We start from the raw sequence: 18,404 nt of genomic DNA, 5'->3' as shown, positions 1-18,404 counted from the left end.
CCTTTTTCTCATTTTGGCGGAGTCAGTATGTGATTATCTTGGCTTAATATCAAATTAATCAAAATCCATTTATTAAATTATTTGCATCAAGTATACTAACATATTTATTCCAACTTGAAATCAACTATTAATTGTTGTTGTTCTTATATTTTTCATACGAGAAGTTATTTTTGATATATTTCGAGTCACAATAAATGGATGAAAAATTAAGTATAGGGTAAAAATAGGATGATAAGTATTAGTAGGAGGGGTTTTATATTTTAGGCAGATCGGTCTAACTTATCAGTATAGAGTAGCGCTGAACTCCGACGATGGTCTCCTTTTCCATTTGATAATTTTCCGATCTGATAGCCAAAGTAGTATAACGCATAAACCAAAAAAGGAAGAATCAGAAAATGACGATTCGTCTCTATTTATTGTTTTCGTGTTTCGTTTTACTTGCTCAATGGTCGCCTGCACTTTCCGATCTAGTCATCTCCAAACTTGATCGAAAGGTACGTTACGTCTCTGATTGGTCTTCAATTTGGTTTGCTTCGTTAATGTATGAATGTGCTACTCTTTTCCCTATGATGTTAAGGCTAATTGGGTTATATGATTAAGATCTAGTCGTTGGTTGTGTATTTTGGGAGAATTTGCTAAATGTTTTTGTTTGTAAACCTCCTGATACCTGCTGGCAGGTATGTAAAAAAAAAAGTAGCAAATGTTTATATAGTCAATTAATCTCAACAAAAATATGCTATTTTTCGCTTTCCCTTACATTGGCATCAAAGGGAGCTGATAGTTCTTCAAAAGATGGAGTTTCTTTTTGGGATTTGCAACCTTATTGTTTAATTGTTTTGCATAATATTATAACTATAGTGCTCTGGCAGTGAGTAATTTGACGCCAATCCCCTATTTCCTTTTCTTTTCTTTGTGGTTATTTTCAAGCTCAGAGCAAGTTGAATGAGACATAGAATGTGAGGTCACAGTAGAGTATCAATGATCTTCAGCCCTTTTTGTGTAATTATCTTCTAAAAATTAAGTGGTGCACAGCAGCACGGTTTGATAATATTTTTGATTGTCATGGTTGTCACTTGGATTAGCAGTCATTTCACATCTCGGTGTCGTTTGAAAGAGAAAAACTGAGCTGTTAATTACACTATTGGATCTAAATTGCAATTATCCATTCATTAATGCTTACTTCTGGCTGTCATGTATCTTGTATTGCAGATTGACCTAACCTCTCAAGTAATGCGTGTGACTGCAACTTTGAAGGTTAGTGGTTATTGCTTGCGTTTTTTGAGATTTTGGACAAGTTTGTTGAGTATTCCGAACTACAGATAACTGGTTTAATAGTCTATTTACTCTAATCGAGAAGCAGTTAATGTATTTGAGAATTTGCAAAATCTAATGGCTTAGTGATATTATCTAACTAGTGATGCTTGTATTATTTCTTATTTGTTTGTTCAGATAGAAAATTCTGGTAATGATCCAATTTCAGAGGTTTTGTTACCATTTGGAGATCACCAGGCAAAAGATTTAGCATTTTTAGTGGCAACAACAAGTGAAGGGAAAGGGAAAACTAAAACTTCTTCCAGTAGCCTACCTATTAAAACTGTTAACCCTGAAGGCATGCCACCTTCATTGACTTGGTACTCTGTCTCCCTACCGAAGGAGCTGGCAAAGGGGCAGAGCCTGAATTTGGAAGTCAGGACTGCATTTACGCATGCACTACAGCCATTTCCTGAGAAAATTACTCAAGCTGATATCCAGCTTCTTGTGTTCCAGGAGAGTGCCTACTATATTTCTCCTTATGCAGTTAATGTCCAATCTCTCAGTGTTAAATTACCCGAACCAAAAGTCGAATCATACACTAAGTTAGAGAACACCAAATTTTCTGGTTCAGAAATTAAATATGGACCTTATGAGAATCTTCCTCCTTTCTCATTCTCGCATATAGCAGTACACTTCGTGAGCAATAAGCCTTTCGCAGTTGCCCAGGAGTTGGTGCGAGAGATTGAAATCTCTCATTGGGGAAATGTTCAGATCACAGAGCATTACAACCTTGTCAATGCTGGTGCCAGAAGCAGTGGGGAGTTTTCAAGGTACTATCATATTTTCTGATTAAGTTCAAGAATTATTAAGCTGGTTATATCATATATGTGACCAGGAAGTCTCCCACTCTTAACATCACAGGCTAGAGTACCAGGCCCGACCACATCTCAGAAGTGCATCGTCATTTAGACATCTTGTCGCCAAATTGCCTCCCAGAGCTCATTCCATTTATTATAGAGATGAAATTGGCAATATATCAACATCCAATTTATGGGGTGACTCATCAAAGGTTAGAAGACATACTTTCTGAAGCTTTATTGTGGCTTGTGTCTAGCTTAACCTATGCTCTTTGTTTGCAGACATTGCTAGAAATTGAACCTAGGTATCCAATGTTTGGTGGCTGGAGAACTACTTTTACTATCGGCTATGGGCTGCCCCTTAAGGACTATTTGTTCCGTGCAGAGGGGAAACGTTTCTTAAATATATCTTTTGGTTGCCCAATGGAGGACGTGGTAGTTGAAAACCTTGTTGTGAAGGTAATACTTCTATAAGATCTGAATAAAGGCTTTAATTCCATATATTTCATGATCTAATTTATTGTTATCACAAGAACCTAAAATATGATTTCCTTAGAAGATTATGATATAATTCGTGCTAAAGAGGGCTTATGGTATAGTGTGATTGTATGTGATACTGTGGCTCGTTGTGTGTGTTTGATATCTGCTAATTGCATGTAAATGCTGTAATTTTTTTCTCTTGAAAAATTCTTCAAGATAACTATGCAATTGTTTTGTGGAGAACAGGTTATTCTTCCAGAAGGTTCAAAAGATATTTCTGTCTTGGTCCCTTTTCCTGTCAAAGAGTCAAGAGAGGTATGAGTAAATCTTAGTGGTCTCCTCTGAAGTTCCTCTTGTATCATAACCTTTATTCCTCTAACTTTCTATTACTTTTTATGTTTTATTTGCAGACAAAATTTTCCCATTTGGATATGATTGGTAGACCGGTGGTTGTTCTTGAAAAGACCAATGCTGTGCCTGAGCATAACCAATATTTCCAGGTATATAAGTCCATCTACAATGCTGTTGAAAGACCTGTATGTGAGAAGCATTGCATGAGTCTGGCTAAGCCAAGCCCATTTTGGGCATGAGTTAACCGGGCGTAGATAGAATAGTTCAGTTTTGACAGAGCCTCAAATATAAGGATTAGACTTGGTTCAAATCTGAAAGTTTGAATGATGGAATTTGAGCCGAACCTGAGCTAGAACATCTAGATAAGCCTTTTGGATCTAAGATTCAACTTTTTAGTTGAATGAGAGAGTAAAAAGTTCGGTACTAAAGGGGGATGATTCACCTCCCCTCCCTCCAAAAAAAAAAACGAAAAAGAAAAAAAAATCTAGGGGAGAAAAGGGAAGAAGAGAGACTAGAAAGAAAATTACAGTGGTGATCTTACTGACAGCAAGATCTACGGGCAAAATCTTGACTGCTGATCTATTATACAACAACAAACTAATTACAATGGGGTACAGACATGGGTGTAATCCTCTATGAAATGGAGATTTAACATATCAGACTGTAGGCCTTAAATGGTGTGTCATATCCAGTCAAAACAAGCATTTCAGCATATGTTTGCTTGCATCTGGTTTATTCACATGCTACCCTGTGCATATTTGTACTGGATCAAGTTATTTAGGACAAATGTTTTCATTCTCCAGAAGAAAGAATGATGGAATTTCAAATAAGAACCACTTGCTGCTGTGCTTTTGTGATAAACCGAAATTGTAATACTTGTATTGCAACTTATCTCATTGAATTCAGAGCATAAGACAAGATCCCATTGCATCATTTACCTAATATCGACTATGATATGTAACCTATCAGTTTGATAGGCATATTGCTACTCACAATGATGTAACATGTTGGAGAGTACCAGTATAAGTTAAAAGTTATGTAATTAAGCCCGACATCTTTCACTCTGATTTAAATGGTAGGGCTAATTGGTTATTAGAAGCACAATTGTGTTGATTAAGATTCCTTACTCTTTCTATTTGGGTCAATAAGAAATCCCAGTACTGCTTAGTTGAGCCAATCCTCATGACATCAAGATCTCTTCTTGATTATTCTACCTTAATGAGGGAAAGTTCAGGTGTCTGCTTGGGGGTTTTCATGCCTGAAAGAAGTCTTCAGAAATCTGATAAGAACAATGATTGTCTCCTTTAAAAGGGGACAAGGCTAGTTGAATGTGTTTGGGATCTTGTCAGTGTCTCCTTTCTTTCTTTTCCTTTCCTTTTTGTGGTTAAGGGACTGAGAATAATTAATGCTTGTCTCACCATTCTGAGGTTTTAATGACATCCATTTTATAGGTTTAGAGTTCAATTGCCATGCAGAAAGTTTCTGTCCTGATCTTAGAAAACACATCTTTTCCTTCTTGTTATTCTCTTTTTAGCCACTGGCTGGGCAGTACCACACATTACAACAATTATTCTCCTTTTTCTATCTCAGTGTTGGCTCTTTTTATGTTAAGACTTTCTGGTTCATTAATGATGGCCATTCTCTATCTGGGAATTACAATCTTTAAAAATTTGAGCTTGTGATATAGCTTGTGAGTACAACTTTCTCTGCATGGCCTGGATCACATTATTTTCTCTGTTTTGGCTTATGTTTTACGTAGGTACTGACAGATGAAGCTTTGGTGGCAGGTCTATTACAGGTTCAGCAATCTGTCACTGCTGAGAGAACCAATGATGTTAATTTCTGGTTTTTTCTTTTTATTCGTTGCATGTATCATTTATATGCATGCGGACTTGACAATCTCGAAGTCCTCTCCTTCTTATCTTGCAAAACTGCAGTGGGATGAGGTAAGCTAGTAGTATAACTAATTATTTTGTGTCAACATTACAGAAAATAACTTCAATTTTTTTCCTTCTGTGTTTTCAGGTGCAGACTGCTCTTCAGCAGATCCAAAGCATAATGAACAGTTGTTTGGGCATTAACAATAAACTTGAAGCATCATTACGAGATCTGTCAAGGACTGGTGATGTGCAAGCATGCAAAGCTGCTCGTAAATCAGCTGATAATATGTTGAAGGAGCTTTCGAAGGATTTGAAGCCTTTACTCTCATTTTTGCAGTCTTCTTCACTGTCTGCTTCATTATATTCCAAGGTTCGTGTCTATCTATTCTGTTCTTGCGGAAGAATTTGCCCATCATCTTGATAAAACTGGCCTACGTTGAAGCATCCATAGATGGTTGGCCCCATCTTATCTAATGAACTCTATCACTGCAAACTTCAAGTTTGATATTTCATTCTACAATGACAACTTTGTGGTACTTAATCCGTTGGTGCTAAAACTCTCCGGTTGTTTTATGAAGGTTGAGGATCTTGTTACAAAGGAGAAAGAGCTGCAAGAGAAGCTGATAGTGAAACACACCACAGTTACAGATAGTTATGAAAAGAAGTCTGGTGGTCGGGATATTGAAAACCGTATTGCACCAATCCAGCAAAGAATTACAGCCTTGAGACAGGAAGTTGATGAACTTCTGGAAATAATTGATGAGATTTAATTTCAGTGCAGACAACTTTGATCCATTAATCCAATGCAGGGTCAAATTTTTGTTGTGAGGTGAACAACAGAATTAGGGTTCAATTTGAGATTGTAGTTGTAGCATTCTAGGTTCTTGGCCGCGGCCATTTGGCCTTGTCCTGCTGCAGAAGCTACTTGGTTGACAATTAAATGAGTGCTGCAGACAACTGTTTTTCATATATATATATATATATATATTGAGTAGTTATGTTTATGTTTCTCTAGTGTAATTGGGATCAAAGATAACTAAGTTTTTAGTTCTCTTAGTACAACTTTAATAGTAAGCTAATTGAATGTTCTAATATCAAACTTCTGGTAATAATAGTAGTTTTCTCAATTTAAAACCCTCTTTGTTGTTTCTTTAAAGAGTGGAACTTTTGCAAGGGGTGTGCCCGCGCTTATTTTTGATACCTATGAGTTTTTTACCAAAATTTGCAAAAACAAATTTAAGTGTCTTATTTATAATAATTTAGTGAAATGACAATATATACTTCCTCCGTCATAATTTAAGTGTCTTAATTCTCTTTTTTGGTCTATTCAAAAAGAGTTTCTTTTTATATTTGATAAGTTTTTCAATTTCAACATTCTAAGATTTAAAAGATTAAACACACGGAGGGAGTATTAAATACTCTCTTATGTTTTGTTTATCGAGAGTCAAATTGCATGAATTTTGATTAATATTTTAAAATATATTTTTTATCACATTAATATAAAAAAGGATCACGACTTATAATATTCTTTGTATAGTTTTCAGACATTTAAATTAATAATATTAAATTACAACAACAACAACAACAACAACCCAGTGAAATTCCACAACATGGGGTCTGGGGAGGGTATAATATTAAATTATTTAGTTTAATTTAACACAAAAAAATTAGTTAAATTAATTCAGGTGAAGCAAATAAAAGTGAACAAAGAGGAGTAATAAAAAGTCTATGTACAAAGTGAACAAAAAGTTTAACGGAGGGGAGTAATAAAAAGTCTCATGTACAAAGTGAACAAAGGAACCTTGTATGGTACTAGTAGGTAAAAAGGAAAAACAATAGAGGCAAAAGAGTTGAAATCCAAACTTATTTTCAGTGTGTTTATAGAGTCCTCCTGCTGGTTATCCATTCCTGCAGGCCGAAGCAACTCTTCCATACATATATATAGATATATATAGGGTTTTACTAGCTGGGGTTGGGGGGAATTCTTGTACAGTGAAGAACACCTGCATTTGACAGAAAATGGAGACCTCACTTCGTTATGGTGGGGATTCCAAGAGTCTGGTGATTCATGCCAAGGAGATATTCCCCCTCAACACTTTCACCCATTTGCAGGTATTAACCATTTCCTATTGCCTTCAATTTTGTGACAAGATTGAGTTTGAGGCATTTACCCATGTCAAAAGACTCAGTTTTGAGCATTAGTAAGTTGCTCTTTCCATGAAATTTGTGACAAGACTGAGTTTTAAGAATCTACCCATGTCAAAAGACTCAGTTTTGAGCATTAATAAGTTACTCTTTCCATGAAAATTTTGTGAGAAGACTTTCGAGAATTTACCCATGTCAAAAGACTTGAGTTTTGAGCATTAGTAAGTTGCTCTTTCCATGAAATTTTGAGAGAAGACCGAGTTTTAAGAATTTACCCATGTCAAAAGACTCAGTTTTGAGCATTAATAAGTTACTCTTTCCATGAAAATTTTGTGAGAAGACTTTTGAGAACTTACCCATGTCAAAAGACTGAGTTTGAGCATTAGTAAGTTGCTTTTTCCATGAAATTTTGTGAGAAGACTGAGCTTTTCGAATATAACCCATGTCAAAACATTGAGTTTTGAGCATTATAAGTTGCTCTTTCCATGAAATTTTGTAAGAAGACCGAGTTTTAAGAATTTACCCATGTCAAAAGACTCATTTTTGAGCATTATTAAGTTCCTCTTTCCATGAAATTTTGTGAGAAGACTGAGTTTTAAGAATTTACCCATGTCAAAAGACTCAATTTTGAGCATTAATAACTTACTCTTTCCATGAAATTTTGTGAGAAAAGACTTTTGAGAATTCACCCATGTCAAAAGATTGAGTTTTGAGCATTAGTATGTTTCTCTTTCCATGAAATTTTGTGAGAAGACTGAGTTTTTAGAATTTACCCATGTCAAAAGATCGATTTGAGCATTAGTAAGTTACTCTTCTTAAATCTTTTGCTTGATAAACTCTTGTTTCCTCTCCACAACCTCAATTATTCCCCTCTCATCTGAAACTTTTATTGAAAATGTCACGTGGGTTTTTTGGGTATGGTTTCTGATTTAGTTTACTATTTACCCATGTCAAAAGACAGAGTTTTGAACATCAAAAGTTACTCTTCTTGAAGTTTTGTGTGATAAGAGTCTTGGTTTTTCTGCAGAAATCCAATTTTCTCCCTTCATACTAATAGTTAATTAGTTTGCAGGGAAGAAAAAGATTCATATAGGTGATAGCTATTAGTTGAGAATAGGAATTTTTTATTATTAGTAGTATTATTTATATATATTTAAAGTACTTTTCAGTTTTATTTTATTTATTTGTTATTATGATGATATGATATGAGGTTGAATGAAAAAATGAGGATTCGTATACCCGACCCTAACTTGTTTGGGATTGAGGCGTAGTTGTTGTTATACTAATTACTTAGTAGAAATACCAAGGAGGTTTTTCGGGCTAGTCAAAGATGCTTCCTTTACGCCTGGCTGATTTAGTTTAAGTGCTTCAGGCCAGGTTCTGCTTTTGAAGTCAGTTCAGCTTATCTTCCTTTTTTATTACCAAGTTATAGTAATTACATACTCTCATACAAGTGTACAATTGGTTTGCTTATCATTATATTCAATCACGGAACACTATTTGGTATATTGGCAATGAATAATGGGCTCAATAGAGAAGGAGGCATATTAGAATTGCTTGTGCCCATTTCTTTTAAGGAAAATGGACGATGATTATACATATTTATCACTTCATATAAGGTAAAATGATTTTTCTGTAATTCTTGTACATATTTAGATATGCGTATTTCGCCCAGGATAGGTATGCTGAGATAAAACGAAGTGGAGAGAACTTGATGTGTCATTTTGAGCTGTTTTGGTTCTTCACTGACCCAGCTCTGTTTAATAAGCCTTTTGAGCTTCCTATTGTCCTTTATCATGTGGATTTCTATTCATTGGCAGGGTCATGCAGAACTAGACACTAAAATTGGAGCACCAACTTATCTCAGTGCTATGATAAGGCGATACTTTCCTGATGTATGTTCCTACCCTTTCTAGAACAATTTGTTGCTTGTATATGTAGGTACATTTTCAGCTTCAGCACTCCAAGAGGTTAACTAAGCATGTATAGTTGATCTAACAAGGGTCAAATTTTAGCATTCTATTAATTCTTGTGCCTCAGTAACATATTGTGTCAAGTCCCCAGAGTTGATTTTGATATCTACTATCTTTCCTGCTTGAGACCAGAGAAGACATTTTGAATAAACCAGGGTTCATCTCATATACTAAAATGAAGCGTTGTTTAGTGACATCATCACACATTTTCTTATTTCTTACCACTTAATACTAGTTTAAATGCAGTATAAACATGTGATTCTTTGTAGTGACCAGATAAGTTGGGCTCCGGCACAAGCCGAAATGGAAACGTCATTGTGGGCAATTCAATCAAATTAACCGCTTTATCCATTACCCCAAGAGCAGGGGAAAATTAAAGAATATATGGCAGTAAATGAAATATTTTCTCCATTTCAAATTGAATGTTATGATTTTCTCTTTAAGAGTCAGCCTTCATAATATATTCCCCAATGTTTTTAATAATTCTAAAGCTATAAATAGTCTTCCTTCTTATTTTCTTTCTAAATATGTAAAATTTATTGTAAATAGCATAAATGAAATCGTTTGGCTTGTCTCATAGATTAAGCCATGCATGTATAAGTATCCTGCTCAAATAAAAGAAAAAAGGAAATCTTTTTATTTCACTTCCAAATTGGCCAACTCTCAATAAGCTAATTGAGCCATTCAGCTTGAAATAACTGGTGTACATGATATTTTTGTTATGGTAGCTCAGGAAATTGACATTCTTTTTGTACTTGTAGCAATATGCCAGCCTCGCTGTTGGAGTGCAGTATTATGGGCGGCGAAAGCTCTGGTATAATGTTCGTGGTAAAAAGGCATTTCCAGTGACAACAGATGATTCGGTAAACTTTCATATCAAGGGAAAGTACGATGTGGACGAAAAACTTCTAGAGGTTGGTAATCATTCTAAATCTGTAAGGTCTATACATGAGTGAAACTGTTGGTGTTTAATAAATGATGATGTTGATTCTTTTGGAGCAAGGATTGGGATATATCTAGTAATCTACTCTAGGCTAGCCCAAATAACAAATTAAAGGAATTTGGTTTTGAGTTAAATCCATGAATGAGTGATCCCCCTTGTCAAAAAAAAAAAGTTTGAATGAGTAATCCCATTGTCATTTCGGGTATGTTCATATTTATGTAGTCTTGTGTACTTCAATCTGAAGGTATGTACTTGCGTTGGCTTGAAGATCAAAATTCTAATCAAATTTTGTCGGTTATCTGCATCAAGGAGTGTTTTATATCTATTCATTTGACTAAGCATGTAATCATATTAAATTGAGGGTGTTCTCTTTACAATGATTTATCTTGTCCAGTATTAGAGTGAAATTGGCTAGAATATACAGAATGAAATAGATATAGAGGATCCGTATAGCTAAACCTGGCGCAGTTAATCGATGTTCTGATACATCTTGCAATTTGACATGTTGCTTACTTCTTTGGTTTTAAAGTAACAGTCTTACAGAGACTTTCATACTTTGCTTACTTCAAAACTTCCAGAAAAAATCAAGAGTTGCTGCTGAATTTACTTGGAACATCAGGGATGTGAAAGAAGACCAAGACGTGAGGCTCAAAGTTGGATATGAAGTCATTGAAAAGGTAAATCATTTTCCTAATCTTCAAGTAGCATACTCCGTCTCCCATCTTCCCACCAATTAATAACGGTTTGGCTTGTGAAAATGGTCAGCTGAGCTTCTCTAGCTCTCATTCATAAATGCATGGCATTGTCTTGTACCTTCAAATCTCATAAATCTATGCAGTATAATGTAGTGTTTTGATACTACCCTTTTTTCCAAAGAGAAAAGATATAGTTCTGATGCTAGAGAGTAGACACTGCACTTTTTCTGTGTTGCATGCACAAGTGTTCCTGCTGTGTTATAGAGCTAATATGAAAAATCTAAAACCTCATTACAGTGACTGGAACGTAATATTCATTTTTATTACCCAACAAACAACAAAATTAAGTTGATTAAAATGGTCAAACATTCTCCTGCTTATAATTGCGTTAGCTTAACGAAGTAAAGGCCTTCCTACTATGTTTTGACACATGTCATCTCCATTTTGGTGGTATGGTCTATTCTTTGTTGTTTTTCACGTATTTCCTCTCCCTTGCTATTTTGTTGGTCTGATTCATCTGACAATCAGTTCCATTTTTTTAATAGTCCATTGCATATACTACTATAGTCTTTTGTGTGGATCTCACCTAACATGTTACCCTGCGCTTTGAAGTTGTGTTTTATTCTCTCTTCTGTTTTTTCAGGTCCCTTACTTTCAGATTAGAGAAGCCAACTGGACTCTCAATGTCACCAAAAATGGGAAATGGAAAGTAAGATATGATTTGTGATATTTCTGATGGACGCGCAATTTGTTCCAGTTAGAATGGGTTATAATTTCCAGAAAGAAGAAAAACATCATCTGTCATCTGTGTTTCTGCTGCACATTTGACATTCTATCGTTGCGAAAAGGCATTACCTTCTGTAAGATCTGCTTTTGAGTATTGTCTCCAGAGATAGTGACACATTGCAATACAAAATTGAAACTCATGAAAATTACCTTTCATTTGTGTAAGAAATTTTGATCTCCATGTATGCTTGTCTGCGTTGCCTCATTTACTGTGAAGTTAAAGCTAATATATATGATTCAGGAGTTGTGTTTCTGCACTTGGTTTCTTTTATTTGTTTTATTTAATTATAACATACCTAATGTAATTCTACAAGTGGGGTCTAGGAAGGGTCAGATGTATGCATACCTTCCCTTATCTTGTCTGTCGCGAAGGCCACTCCTACCTTTCCCCGTATAACTTTGTTCCTAATCATATATCTTCTAATATGCACACACATCCATTTGAGCATCCTCGTCTCCATCACATTCATATTATAAACACGGGTGTTCTTGACTGATCAATACTCATGAGCCACATACAACAATGTAGGTCTAATCACCATTTTGTAAAACTTATCTTTTAATTTTTGGCACATTCTTATCATATAGTACCTCGAATGTTAGCCTCCATCTCACCTAGTCTGTTCTAATACAATGTGCAACATCATCATCAATCTCCCCATCTCATTGGATTGTGGACCCAAGATACTTGAAGCTTTTTCTCTTGGGTATGACTTGTGCATCGATTTCACTTCCACCTCCGCTTCATGCATTGCAACACTGAACTTGCACTTTAGGTATTTAAGTCTTGTGTAACTCGAAACTTTTAGATTCTAGGGTCTGTCTCCAAACTTCCAACCTATCTTTAACTTCATTGTGTGTCTCGTAAATCAACAATATTTCATCTGAGAATAATATACACCACAACACCTCCCCTTGAATATGTTATTTCAATTTGTTTATCACTAAGGCAAATAGGAACACAATAAGGGTTGATCCTTGGTGCAACCACATCATGGTCAAGGAAGTGTTCCGAGTCACCTCTCATTGTTCTAATTCGGATCTTGGCTCCATCATACATATCTTTAGTCACAAGTACATCTTTAGCCTCCAAACATCTATAGAGGACCTTTTAGCGTCTTTATCGTACAACTTTTATAGGTCGATAAACACCATGTATAAATCTCTCTTCCTATCCCTATAATAACAACTTTTCTAACAATCTCTGTACAAGCTAGATGGCTCCCGTAATTGATCGTCCCCACATGAATCCGAATTGTTTTTTTTTTGAGATAAGGCACAACCCTCCTCATTCTCTTCCTTTCCACCTAAGTTTTATTCAAGTGTACATTGAATTTGCACTTTGATGGTTAATTAATTGTGTAATGTAATCATTAAACATCTTATTGTCTTTTGTGAAGTCATATCTACAAGCAACATTCATTAGATTCTCTTGCATTCCACGTAAAGAAATCGTGTCAAACAACTTAGCAAGTATGATCCTTATTTTGCCTTTGAAGTTTGATAATGATCATTTGCTCTCACATTTAAGGTCCACTTTCTTTTACTATATTATAGGCTTATGTGATTTCGTTAGTTTATTTGATAGTTGTACTAGGTTTGTTAATTATTTTATGCAGCTTAGTACTAATACAGATCCTCAGTCGGATTTGTTGTGCATATGACATAGGTTTTTTAATGTTGAAAGAACAATCCAATGAAATGTCTATTCTAACTTGTGGATATCCAATTAAAGTACTTATTACACTATTTATTATATTGCATGAAATTTCATCTATTGTGAAATGTCTAACCCTTCAAATGAGAAAAGGGCAATAAGAAAAGACTGCCAACGTATGAAGTCAAATACTGTTGTGCTATATTCATCATCACGAAAGAGTAGTCACAAAGCAGTACTATTTCGGACCTAATGACTTAAAATCTTGAATCCGCTTCTGAGCAAAATATGCGACCTGCATTAAAGTGGTGGATTCTACGACATGCTCGATCTTCTGTATGGAACTATACAACAGTTTCGTGGTGTAAAATGTGTGTATACTTTGTTCAAAGTCATCAATCTTGAAATTAGTTTGAAATACATGTGATTTCTAACTTTCAAACACAAATGTTAGGTACAATGACCCTAACTCCAAGGTGTATTGTGTTCAAATTTCAACAGAAACAAAAAAGTTAGGTGATATCTTTCTATTTGGTTAAACTTTGTTAGATAGAATTATTTGACATCTGTATTATTGAAATAGTCGAGATGGTACACATTATTCTCTTTTTTGGGTCATAGGGCTTTGGATTCCGATCCCATAAGAACTTGACATATAATATGTAAAGTTAGGGCACGTCATGAGTTCAAATCCTATTGAGGACAAACGTTTAGAGGTTGGGGCCTATACTTTGAGAAGTTTCGAAGTTGTGTGCCAAGTCATGTAGTCAGTCTAGCTGGAAGGTTGCAGGAAATTTCTCACTAAAAGAATGTGGAAAAGACAGACTAAAATAAGATAAGATAAAAGATTAGGAAAAAAGATAAGAGAAACGTGCTCCAATTGGGAGTTATCCTTTTGATATTTACAATAATCCAACAAATAAGAAAGAGCCAACTTTTCATGTGCATAATAACAAAGTGCTTTGGTGACCAATTCACACTTCCTTCTACTGGTCTACTCCATCCACTACCTATTCTATGCAACAAACTCTTTGCTTTTATCAAATTTGTAATGCACTTTACTCTCTTTATTTGTTTTTGGTTTTTCATTGGCGTGAGACTCGACTAATTTGGATTCATACTGCTTCAGGCTCATTTAAGAAGGGAACCGTTTCGTAACAAGACTTTTTTCATATTCATATTCGAGTATGAGGCCTCTGATTTAAAGTAGAGAAATTCTACTCATCATACTATAATCGTTCTTGATTAAATAGTAATTGAATACTTCTTTTACTTACTAATTTGGATTCGCACCACTTAAGGCTCATTTAAGAGGAAAAGAACTTCCTAACAAGTCTTTTTTCATATTCAGATTCAAATATGAGATTTCTAATTTTAAGTGGTGGAATCTTATTCATCCAACTATAATTCTTCTGAATTAAATAGTAATTAAATACTCCGTTTGCTTTTTTATATTTTGTAGCGAAGTGGTGGATGATAGGTTGACTAATAACAAATTAGAGTTGACCATTGACCCACAAGATGTTAATTTAGTCACTTGAGGCTTGATTTATTTTTAAAGGATATTTTTAATTTTGAAAATTAAGATAAATTATTAATAGAATACGAAAAGAAGTTTAGTGTACGTTTAAAACTACCCTAATTATAAGGGTATATATACATATATAGGGGTAGAAATGTTTGGCTAGATTGGCCTAAAAAAAAAAAGGATGGGCAATTTTGAATACTAATACATAAGTAGAAAATTTGCTAGTTGTTTTGTAATTGTTGGAATCCATGATTGCTCTCTTAAATAGTAATAACAGTATTAATTTGTTATGACAATTGCTTTTTATATGATCCAAATATCAGTGTCGTAACAAAAGTTATTTTAGACTATAGTCAAAAGCAGAATTAGCAAAATGTTGTATATTTTTCTCAATTATTTTGCAATGTGGAATTCATTTATTTTTCGCTGGCAAGAGAAAATATAAGATGATTTGGAAACGCAAAAGTATAAATGACTTCAAAAAATAACATTGGACGGTAAAATAAAGATATTTTATATAGGTAAAGGCTAAAGTTGAATCTTTTCCCTCTGTCTATTTTGATTAACAAAGAATTTCACTTTATTAACAATAAGAAAAGCTATATTTCATGTAACTTAGGTGAAGTAGTTTTAGAAATGACAAATGTGTCGGCTGGATTGAGCCTTAACCTATAAAAATCTCAATCTACTTCGATCTATATAATATTTTTTTGATGTTTTTAACGTATATCGTCCATCATTTTTTATGTTTTCGATCCGTCTCGCCCTCTTATTAAATCCCTATTATGGAATGCTACATAGTAATATAATTTTGTTAAACTTTTGTTATAATTATGTCAACATCAACATGTATATATCACAACCCAATTTCACATGTGCTTGCAATCTAGTAGTAGTAACATTATAAATTCATTACTATTAATCTAACAACTAATTGATGCCCTTTTCATCTTAATCTACCAAAAAAAAGAAAGATGTGATGGCTACAAATCAACAAACTCCATCATAAGTTGAATAGCTAAATACTTTATATGGTTCACTTAGAATTTGGCACAAAAGAAAAAGCTAATTTGGTTAAGGAAAATCCTAAAAGAGGAAAGAGGGATATATATATATTGCCTTTGAAATTATTTGGAACTAGCTAGGTTAGGCTTTTTGTACTACTACTTCTACCTTACTTTAATTTGGTTCTTTTATCAACAATCATGTTCCTGTTATTGGCCTATATGAAAACACTTTTGTAAAAACAAATATTTTTGGAGAGAATAAGTTCAAAAGTTATGATTCCAAGTTTAATATTGAATTACGTGAAAAAGTTCTTCTAGTGTATGTTATGAAGTTTATATTTCAAACGCAACTCTTTCGCTAGCTCAACAATAACTATGCTTCTGTCATAAATAAGTTGAAGTTGATTATACAAATTCGTACTATTCTATATAAGCTCAATTCAACTTATCATCACATTGAATAAAAAAAGTTAAATATATGTAACTAATAGTAAAAAAAAAAATTATTATGCCATCTTTTTTAGTTAAGTCAACATTGATATCAAGAAATTTTAAATTTTTTAAGATAACCTTCTTTCGTATGATTTTAAATCTATCTTATTCCTTTTAACACCTTCCATTATCGTAATTTTACACCTACAAATTGTTGATATATTTGTAGATCAATACAAGATATGATTTAGATTATTTGAAATGTCTTTCTCTCATTTTATCCTTGGTATAATGATACTTGCACTTTAAAATAAATTTAATTATTTTTAATCTTATATGACTACAAGTTCATGCATCCATATCTCTTATCCAAAAAAAAAATATTATATTTAAAATTCGTAAAGTCACCTCATAAATGATCATATGAAAAGATATAAAAGGAGGAATATTAAAAAAAAAAAATCTCTTAGTTGGAGCGTGAGTATAACATGATGCTATTTCATGCTTAACTCCAATAGTTACTAGTTAATACCATAAGAATTATTTTTAAAAATTAGAATAACTTTCTTAAAAAATTTAATTTTTTTTAAAAAGTGCGTTAAATATATTTTTCAACTCCATCTTAGTAAATTTTGGAAAGACTGGAGTCTACCACACAATAAGTGTGACTTTGACTCCATCCGTTCACTTTCTTTATCCCAAAATTAATATTAAGATAATTACGTATTAAAAAAAAGGTTATTGGTTAAACAGTTTATTCACAGTCCTTTATAAAGCTAAAAAAAAAAAGAGCTGAATAGACGAAAATCAAATACTTTGCCTCTCTCTTTCAATTTTCTTCGCACTTTCCTCATGAGTAATACTGATCATTCACATATCACCGGCGGCGTTAAACCGTCGCCGCCTTCGTCAACATCAACGGGAATCGGTAAAGTCGACTCCGACTTCGTCGTAATCCTCGCCGCTCTCCTCTGTGCGCTCATTTGCGTCCTTGGACTTGTCGCTGTTGCTCGCTGCGCCTGGATCCGACGGATCTCCGCCAGAGCCACCGGAAATTCCGCTTTTTCGTCACCTCCAGCTAATAAAGGTTTGAAGAAGAAGGTACTCAAATCGCTTCCGAAGTTCAGTTACGCAGCAGAACACGCTGTGAAATTCTCCGAATGTGCTATTTGCCTGGCGGAATTTGCAGTCGGAGATGAAATCCGATTGCTGCCGCAGTGCGGCCATGGATTTCATGTAGGATGCATCGATACCTGGTTAGGCTCGCACTCATCGTGTCCTTCTTGCCGGCAGATTCTAGTGGTGACGAGATGTCATAAGTGCGGCGAGTTGCCGGTAGCTAGCTCGTCGTCGGCTCCTGGAGCTGAGCCGGAAAGCCAATTACCGAGAAATTATCATGTAAATGCATTTCTACCGTAAATTTCAGATAAATTAATTGATTAGGCTGTATGTATATACTATATTATATCTATGTAAACGTGTATATTCATCCAGCCCTACTATATTAAATCATTAATTAGGATTACAGTAAACTACTGTTTGAATTTATTGACATGTATTACTGTCTGAATTAGTGTTAATTTGTCATTTAATTAACAATCTTTTTAATTTCTTGTGTTAGCTTATTAAAGTGTGCGGCCGTCAATCACCTTTCCGTTTTTTTTCCCGTGACCCATATTAATGTAAGTAATTATTTTTGAAGAATATTGTTCAATGCATCTCCATTAACTAAATATATTTAAGGCATAACTCATTCAAGGCTGTGACTGATGAAAAAAAAATCTATCATTTTATTATAATTTAGACGTGAAGCTATGACAAATGAAAAGAAATTAGTTAATTTATTTTTATTGTAATTTAGGTGTGAGACTTCATAATTTTCGTTTTACTTTATTAAATAGGGTGCTGATATGTTTTCCCCTTTTTTTCATAGATTTTTTTTTATATTTATAATAAGTACTAGCAAATAAGATGTCAAAGCTAGCATAATCACTTGAACAGGTGGAAATTTGTGGAATAAAGGTAAGATACTACTAGAAATGTGATCTTATAATATTATTGTTTGTCCAAGTTGTAGTGGTGAGGTCGATAAAGTTGGTAAACCACCAAATGAGCTTACCAAATATGTTACTAGTTAAATAAATACATAATAACAAATCCCATTATCAATTTCTAATAAACTATTATAATCAAATGAAAAGGATAGAATTAACATAATAAAATATACACTCTTTTTCCTTGTCCTAACCTTTTGCTAATATAATACTAGGATAAATAATATAATACTAGGATAAATCTTACTCCAACTTAGTGGTAAAACTATACTATATTAAATATTAATTAACTTATTGAAGCCATTTATTCCCTTTTAATTGGAACCGTCCAACGTAGTAACTAGGGAGGACCCATGAAATCC

At 34.0% G+C, this 18,404-nt stretch overlaps 3 protein-coding genes across 4 annotated transcripts; all 3 read left to right on the top strand.

Annotated features, from left to right (window-relative positions):
- The first annotated feature begins 244 nt into the window (after positions 1-244).
- Positions 245-5,795, top strand: LOC129902521 (dolichyl-diphosphooligosaccharide--protein glycosyltransferase subunit 1A). Its single transcript, XM_055977813.1, has 10 exons — positions 245-494; positions 1,210-1,254; positions 1,450-2,084; positions 2,176-2,323; positions 2,394-2,570; positions 2,838-2,906; positions 3,002-3,091; positions 4,730-4,888; positions 4,968-5,192; positions 5,401-5,795. The coding sequence occupies exons 1-10, from the start codon at positions 396-398 to the stop codon at positions 5,590-5,592; spliced, it is 1,839 nt and encodes a 612-aa protein (XP_055833788.1). The 5' UTR covers positions 245-395; the 3' UTR covers positions 5,593-5,795.
- Positions 5,796-6,607: 812 nt separating this feature from the next.
- Positions 6,608-11,621, top strand: LOC129904033 (outer envelope pore protein 21B, chloroplastic-like). The gene is made up of 5 exons (XM_055979562.1): positions 6,608-6,934; positions 8,788-8,862; positions 9,702-9,854; positions 10,462-10,560; positions 11,222-11,621. The coding sequence occupies exons 1-5, from the start codon at positions 6,842-6,844 to the stop codon at positions 11,303-11,305; spliced, it is 504 nt and encodes a 167-aa protein (XP_055835537.1). The 5' UTR covers positions 6,608-6,841; the 3' UTR covers positions 11,306-11,621.
- Positions 11,622-16,757: 5,136 nt separating this feature from the next.
- Positions 16,758-17,763, top strand: LOC129902978 (RING-H2 finger protein ATL8-like). Of its 2 annotated transcripts, none has more exons than XM_055978448.1 (2): positions 16,758-17,386; positions 17,620-17,763. In XM_055978448.1, the coding sequence occupies exons 1-2, from the start codon at positions 16,841-16,843 to the stop codon at positions 17,686-17,688; spliced, it is 615 nt and encodes a 204-aa protein (XP_055834423.1). In that variant the 5' UTR covers positions 16,758-16,840; the 3' UTR covers positions 17,689-17,763. The 2 variants fall into 2 exon arrangements, with proteins under 2 accessions (XP_055834423.1, XP_055834425.1); XM_055978450.1 differs by having other exon boundaries at positions 17,610-17,763.
- Positions 17,764-18,404: the final 641 nt, after the last annotated feature.

Source organism: Solanum dulcamara, chromosome 9 (assembly GCF_947179165.1).
Source record: "Solanum dulcamara chromosome 9, daSolDulc1.2, whole genome shotgun sequence".
NCBI classification, from domain to species: Eukaryota; Viridiplantae; Streptophyta; class Magnoliopsida; order Solanales; family Solanaceae; genus Solanum; species Solanum dulcamara.
The sequence above is the reverse complement of the archived record's forward strand: the minus strand, read 5'-3'. Positions and strand labels throughout refer to the sequence as shown.

What these genes read in the sequence shown, in the direction of transcription:
- LOC129902978 (XM_055978448.1), top strand. Translation starts at nt 16,841, where the DNA reads ATGAGTAATACTGATCATTCACATATCACCGGCGGCGTTAAACCGTCG. An exon ending in AATTACCGAGAAATTATCAT is followed by an intron (nt 17,387 to 17,619) that starts GTAAATGCATTT and finishes AGCTTATTAAAG; the next exon opens with TGTGCGGCCGTCAATCACCT.
- LOC129902521 (XM_055977813.1), top strand. Translation starts at nt 396, where the DNA reads ATGACGATTCGTCTCTATTTATTGTTTTCGTGTTTCGTTTTACTTGCT. An exon ending in CTGTCAAAGAGTCAAGAGAG is followed by an intron (nt 2,907 to 3,001) that starts GTATGAGTAAAT and finishes TTTTATTTGCAG; the next exon opens with ACAAAATTTTCCCATTTGGA. An exon ending in CAAAACTGCAGTGGGATGAG is followed by an intron (nt 4,889 to 4,967) that starts GTAAGCTAGTAG and finishes CTGTGTTTTCAG; the next exon opens with GTGCAGACTGCTCTTCAGCA.
- LOC129904033 (XM_055979562.1), top strand. Translation starts at nt 6,842, where the DNA reads ATGGAGACCTCACTTCGTTATGGTGGGGATTCCAAGAGTCTGGTGATT. An exon ending in TAAGGCGATACTTTCCTGAT is followed by an intron (nt 8,863 to 9,701) that starts GTATGTTCCTAC and finishes TTGTACTTGTAG; the next exon opens with CAATATGCCAGCCTCGCTGT. An exon ending in TGGACGAAAAACTTCTAGAG is followed by an intron (nt 9,855 to 10,461) that starts GTTGGTAATCAT and finishes CAAAACTTCCAG; the next exon opens with AAAAAATCAAGAGTTGCTGC.